General features: G+C 52.9%; 1 protein-coding gene across 1 annotated transcript; it reads right to left on the reverse strand.

Annotated features, from left to right (window-relative positions):
* Positions 1-4,807: 4,807 nt before the first annotated feature.
* On the reverse strand, positions 4,808-5,533 carry PG986_009575 (uncharacterized protein; the record flags this gene model as incomplete). The annotated part of the gene is made up of 2 exons (XM_066845797.1): positions 4,808-4,875; positions 5,164-5,533. The coding sequence occupies 2 exons, from the start codon at positions 5,531-5,533 to the stop codon at positions 4,808-4,810; spliced, it is 438 nt and encodes a 145-aa protein (XP_066698195.1).
* Positions 5,534-7,173: the final 1,640 nt, after the last annotated feature.

Consider the following 7,173-nt stretch of genomic DNA (forward strand, 5'->3'; position numbering starts at 1 on the left):
TTACATCGTGAAGCGTGCACGTGCGTCAAGTCCTGTCTGATGTGCACATAGTCGCAGTCGTTGCCACGAGAGAAGGGCGGAGCCCCAAAGGGGAGAGAGGCCGAGAGCGATCTCACATTGGTAAGTAGGTAGGTAGTACAGCAAAAGATCATGGGTAGGTATGTTGTAGTAAGAGAGACGGCATTGCTGTACGACCGTAGGACAACAGTCCAGTGACCAAGGCCTAACGCGGCCGGCCCTTGCATGCTGCTGTCGCAACGTCGCATTGTCGTGAGGCTCCGGGCAAGGCGGACGAGAGGCCGGCGGCGGCGATGATAGACAACAATGAGCATGGTGGCGCAAATCAATCAAACCTCGGGTTGTTTGCTTCTCAAGGCCGTCCAAATCAGGCGACCGACCGCGTCGGCGGTGACGAACCCAGGCGACTGGGTTGGAAGCAGAGACGTGACTGGACATGGACATGGACATGGACAGCCTCATGATAAGATCCAGGTTGAAAGCGAGTGTGTGTTTATCCCCCTACAGTACGCAGGATCTCTCCCCCGCCTATAGTTGACGAGTTTGTGACTGGTCATTCTGTGCAGTGCAATTTGGCAGCAATAGCCTTGCTTCGAGAACAATTCCTATCATATTGTTGGCCGCAGCCTGCTATAAACGGATGTAACAGGAAATCTCCCGGTACCGTTCGTTAGTGGTGGAAGACTCGGATGACATATAGGTACATACGACGACTTATTGATGTTGCATCTACTACTAATAAAACTTCTTACAGTGCTAATCAAGCCCAGCAGATCTCGCATGCTACACTCGTACTTGCCGTGGCCTTTCATCTCCATCCAGCCACGCGCCACGTCGTCGCTGTCGTTCCGCGATCGATGGAGAAGGGCGCCAATCGCAAATCTATAGTAATAGTACATGCCTCTACCAGCGGTAGTGGCTGTACCTGGCCGCAAGTACCGGCCTGCCCGATTAGACTACTGGCTCTTCCTGGGTTTTAAAGCTTTTATGGGGGAGATGCCCGCCATGTATTAGTAGCGCGAGAAAAGTCATCATTGCCATCATCCCCTAAAACCCCTGTCGCTGAACCCTGAGCAGAAGCGACTCCAACAAGACACCGCACTCCTAAAGTGTACCGCCAAACAACAGCTTGCTTTCAACCAGCCACGTCGAAGCCCATAAACGCTCAAATAAAATGTCAAAAAGTATAGTAATGTTTTAAGGGCGCTTAAAAATATATCCATCATTTTTTTTATTTCATAAAGCCTTGGTTAAGGTGACTTATTCGTGGTGAGATTATAGCCGGTTGAGTGTGCGACTTTGAGAGCAGTGCGGTGTTTTGATGGAGTCGCTTCTGCCCTGAGCTGTCTCAAGTCTTAATTGAGACAGTTATCACGGAGCACCGGCAGGGATCCGGCTCCATAACGAGACCGAGAATCAGCATGCTGCTTGCCGCAGGCCGATGCGTTTTAGCAGAGCCCTTGGCACTTGGCCCCCAGCTTGCCAGGCACCAGGTCGGCCGCCCACACCACACAGCCAGCAGCCAGCGCACCAATCGGGAAGGGCCAATGAGAAAGTATAAGCCGATGCCCATATCCATAGGTAATTAGCAGATCCTTCGCGGACCTCGCAGAGACCAGCCCATGGACTGTGCAATTATGCAAAGCACCAGCGCCTGCTTATACGAGCGGTATACGCCCCGACCGAAAAGTGGCACTGGTCGGGGCAACCTGGCATCATTTTCATCGCGACTCGCAATCTCGCGGCACTCCCTTTGCCTGCGTGGCTGTTCGCTGTTGGCCCCGAGGGCCTCGAAGCACACAAGCAGCAGAGCGTACTCTCACCTTCCTGATCCTCGATACTACGTGGAGGTTTAGACGCTACTAAAAACATACCAACGATCTTATTACCAAGATTGTCCGTCTTGCTGTTGAGTGAAGATCATCGCATGGGCGGGGGGGCTTTCTTTTTCCAAAATGCTAGCGAGCAAGATAGCAGCCCCCACCTAACAACAGCTCTCTCGTTAGTAATTAAGCACCCAAGCGACTGCGCTGCCCAGGATAGCCCCGGTAAGTTTCTAAGCGACCCTACAAGAATTCTCGAAGTTGTCGATATATGGCATCTCGCCGCACGATGACTGCCCGGCCATCGGCTGCGTTTGCAAGTCGTCGGCTGGATGATAGGTTGCCGTCATCAGCAAGTAGTCCATCTAAGCGTGGGTGCATCATGTGTCGACTAGCTCTGTTGGCCTTCCACGCAGCGACGCATACTACCACTCGAAAGACTCTATCATCGATCGAAGGTAGTACGTATGCGACTAATCCAAATCCTGTATTGTTAGCATTATCCCGACCCCTGACTGGTGCGGGCCTCCAAGGTCTAAGGTAGGTACCCGCGTCAGCACGGCCAGCCTTGACTGATGATGCCTGACCGGCATCTTTTGGCATTTGCCTCCTTGTTGTCCGCTGGACATCTCTCTTGATGGCGTATAACCGTTGCATTTCACCACTAGAGACTGTATGTACCGTTGCAGTACGGACAGAGATCCATGAAAGAACCTTTGACGAGGAGATTTCCGCATTAGACACCTACCGGAGAAGAACCAGCCGCCGTAAAGTCCGTGTCGTGGGACCAGCACAGCTTGTTGTTACCCTGAGCCCAACCACGATGGCGACGATCCACAATCAGCTGCTTCATGGCAGTAAAGTTTGAAAGGCTACGGGTACACGGAACTTGCCGGGCGTTGTCGAGTATATCATGACTTTGAATTGATGCATATTCCGGCACGACTAGCCTCAAAGGGCAGCCACGTGAAACTTGGGAAACAGCGTAGCCATTACAAACCCTCTTAGAAATAGTGGGCATAGCGGATTGTCATGGATGATAGGCATGCTTCCATTCCGCGGTGCGATGCCCCAAGTCAGTATGCAGCTTGAACAACAAGGGGGGGGCCACGGGCTTTGCAGCATATTGGAGGTCCTTGTGTCAATGGCATTGCCCGTCCGCTGCGGATGTAGATCATCTACAGTAGATGACTACAGGGAACAACACAACTCAACTGAGGCCCCCTTTCGCCGTGTATGTATCCACCGGCGGCAGCGCAGCCTGCAGTACTTTGTGTTAACGGGAGGGGCCTTTTGGAAGTTGACCTGAGAGCCCTGTTGGAAGCGGGCCTCCTGCCCTGGCCATCGTGGAAAATGGGTGCTGGGAGGTTCTGGGCTGGGCTTTGGAGGGGGCTTCAATATCTGTTCCGCTTCAAAGGGGGGGGGGACAACGGAACCAACAACCCATCGGCCGGTGCTTAAAGTTAAGGTACAGTACTAAGAACGGCAGCTAATGAGCGGATAAGAATGTTAAATTTTCTCTGAATTTTGTATCGGTCGAGATGGGGAATTTCTGCAACAGCCTTGGATGCCCGAGCGATCAGCAACGACATAATGAGACCATGGAGCTTGGCTCACTGGTTAAAATTGAAAGAGCCCCCGCCCATCTGGATCCTCTCAGGCATTGGCAACCGCAATACCAGCAGGAATCATGATATGTACTGAATGGGTTTGTATGCAGAAGCGTGCTAGCCTTGGAGGGGGACGTATCAAGTTCTTGCCTCGACCTCGGGAGTTGGCAGGCCCCCCCCTCTGTTCACGTTGTCAAGCCAAAGTTTGAATTGGGGGGTGGGTCCTCTGTCACGATCGCACCCTGCAATAATACCGTGCTACGAGCCGCAATCCCGCAACGACGAACCTGGATTGACAGCCAAACTGGTTCCCGCGGCATATTGCAAAATGCATTGTCGTGTTGTCGCGAGTAATGTCAGCAGCAGGAATTTGCCTTGACCTGTTACGAAATTGCACTCTCTGCCTACCTCGGCATGTAGTCCGTACACGAGCCGGAATTGCGGCTGGGCATGTTAGGTTGGATATCCGACAGAATCCCGGTTCGAGTCAGGGATTGGCCCCCTTGACAGCGGCATATATCCGCGAACACTTGGTCCGTGAGTTGTCGGCAAAGGAATGCCGATGGAACGTCGGTTGACAAACGCAGCAGAAGCCCGGCTGCTTGTTAATCGATGAGCCACGGAGAGACGTAGTCATGCTGATGATTTACTCTACAAAAGAGAGAATCAAGCAACCCACTTGAAGCTACACACCAAGCCACACCATCCTCGTGCGGGCGCGCCAACCTCTACCTGGATTGCCACGGTCGGCGAAGCGTGCCCAATCTGATCAAGCTACGGCGTTCTCCGTGAGTTGCAGGGGGTCGGCCAAATAGTTAAAAAGCAACCCTGTACAATAGGCACACAAGGTAAGGTGTAGCGGGCCGCATGCAAGACTCCATCCGCCGAGAAGCCACAAACCGTACTTACATCTCCTGACCGCAGCGATGTAAACTCTCAGCTTGTGAGGTATGGAAATCATGCCTGGCTAACCCATAATAGATTTAAATGTGTACCTAAATCGCCCTGTTCAGTAAATACCGAAGGTTCTTCAACGCAGCGAGCTACCCACCCACCCAATCTATGGGGACTTTCGCCGTGATAGATCCGGACTCAAGTCCCGCCTGCTCACTGTCGCTAGATCCAAGTGGTGCAGTTTCGTAGGGGCAGAATCCGAGTTGTTATCTGCCTTTTGGTACAGCACAACTACCGAACACGGCCGTGCCATCTGCCCTGGACGCATATTAAAGGCTCTCTCAGCCGAAAAAGATAAGATAGTCCGTCCCGTGTTCTAGTGACAACAGGCACTCTGTGCGCGGTCATGATCAAGTTCCACAGGCTAGGCCTTTCGCTGGAAACATGAACGGGTAACCGCTGTTAGCGCGCGAGCGCTTTGACGTTGGGGCAAGCCTCCTGTTCTGGTTCTGCCCATCGCAGGCTGCGCCCTACAGAGCAAGTCGAAGTATCCAAATGTTGAAGGGTCAGCATCGCGAATTTCCCGCCCTGTTTCAGGGTCCTGGCTCAGGAGTTGGGAGGCTTGCAGTGCTGAAACGGCATACTTGAGATGGCCTTCGAGGCTGAATCGCACTCGTCGAGAGACCGACTCATTCACCCTGTCGTGTATGCATGACACTCGTCTGCAGGAGTAGGGGGTATCCAGGAGATTGTAGAGGCAGGATGTTGCGAGGAGATACACTGGTTTCAGCGACAGTGAAAGTTGTAAGAGCATGTACCCAATTGCCACGTCTCGTTGACAAATCCCGTCCAGCTTCGCTTGGACGTTGGTTCGAGACTGGTTCTCAGAGATGTCGTGGTGGTTAGGCGGCGCCGCGGATGGATGTCTTTCGAAGAGAAGAGGCCAGCAGCCGGCAAGTAGAGAGCACTGAACTGTCGGTTCGCCACATTATCATGTGTACTGCCGCTGACGATCTGGGATCCCGTGTCCTCGGGCGCTGCAGGCTGGAGTGCATCAAAGCGGCCATTGCGTCTTTCCCAGCTAGAACGCTCTGCCCCAAAGGAACATATATAGAACCTCATAGTGGATGGCGTTGCGTGCTCCCAAGCGGTACCGCCACTGGTGATGGTGGGACTGGTCGGTGGCATGGTCGTGGTACTGGGCAGTGCCGGCATCATCTGTTTTCTTTTTCTGGCAATCCTGCCCCACCGGATTGCATTGGCCTGCAGGTCATGTTTAACCAAGATCGTTGACACCCTTCAAGAGATGGGATGCAGCTCTCGGCTGTGGTTGTCAGGAAGGGCCTTGGAGCCATTGGCAAATCAGAAAACGGGGCGGCAAGGTCTGATGTAGTATCACTCAACGAGCAGCCAGGTTTGCCAAGGCGGGTGAATAGCGCTCTGCGATCTGAACGCCTCGTGACCTCCCTTGTCTACGACGGACACAGGTGCATTGGCGGTGAAAGCGAAAGGAGGTGCAGATGTGGTTGGGCGTTACCTCAGGTATGCACATCCAGAGCTGCGTCTGCGTATGGTGCAGTGCCGTCTGGTCAGTGAGTTTTGATGTTGCAGCTGTAATGTTGCAGCATGAAGTCTCCAGAATGTGGGGTAGCGGCTGCCAAGGGAGGTCCTGGGAGGATCGAGGTTGCTATTTTAGTGTGGGGTACATTGACCAAACCTTCAAAGCAAGCTTGGAAGTGCGACGGAAAAGGGAGAAGGGTGCACCATTGCGTAGCAGTCCAGGCTTTCAGGGATCCTCTTTCGGGGCGCGGGCGGGACAGAAGGTTGAAAGCATGTGGCATGTAGGTGAGTGAAGCAATATCCAACTGGACCGTGATTCGACTCCCCAAATCCCGCCACGGGTTCCTTGTCGTGCTATCTCATCTCCATCCCGTCTTGCACTGGCGCATGATGCCGACGGCAGCCTGGAAGCTATCAACCCACGAATTGAATTCTCCGAAGCGTATGTAGCGTCATATGTCCATTGCGATCGGGACGGTAATATGTTTTTCGGCATGGCCAGATCAACTTTGGGCTGCATTGGATGATCGTCTCTGCAGAACCCAGCAACATCCGGGGTCACAACATTCCAAGATTGAACCAGTCCAGATGGCATGGCATACGCCGTGCTTCCTTACTGCAGCCAAAGGCGTGGCAGCAATTCGAGCCTTAACCACATTCCTCCATCCCACTATCCCACTATGCATGCAGTGATGTACACTTCCCTGGGTGAAATGCGACTGGTGGTTGTGTACGACGATACCATAGCCCATGACATTATCCGGCCTGGGTGGGTAGCCCTGAAAGCAGCGTTCGGTCCGTAGGCGGGTTGGAGAGAGAAAATGGCACACATGCTAGATACTGAGAGAAGGCTTGCGATATCTTCCGTCTGCATTAGGTACTTATTAGATCGGAACGAAGGCATGTCGTCTTGAAGGGCTGCGGCTACATCCGATTGTGGCATCTCCTTCGTTGCTTTTTCGCTTCTTCGGAGCTGGCTATCATGTCATTAGTGGCTCTCACGTTATCTACCCAACAGCCATCATCCATGTAGCACACGTTTTTGTCCCCGCCAAATAGGACCCTTCCAGTTAAATTGGTTTTTATGGGAGGCTCTAATGCAGCAATGGCGTTCCCTAGATCAGGAATCTGTTGCTGGGTTCAACATGAACCTCGCCGGCACTATTGTCGTAGAAATCGATTATGACTGGCCGTCTCTCTGCTTACTACGTTAACAGATTTGTCATTCATCACTAAGCGAGAGCGTCGGCGTCGGGTTTCACTCCATT

The sequence above is a fragment of the Apiospora aurea genome (genome assembly GCF_038362705.1).
Source record: "Apiospora aurea strain CBS 24483 chromosome Unknown utg000006l_segment0_segment0, whole genome shotgun sequence".
In the NCBI taxonomy this organism is placed as follows: domain Eukaryota; kingdom Fungi; phylum Ascomycota; class Sordariomycetes; order Amphisphaeriales; family Apiosporaceae; genus Apiospora; species Apiospora aurea.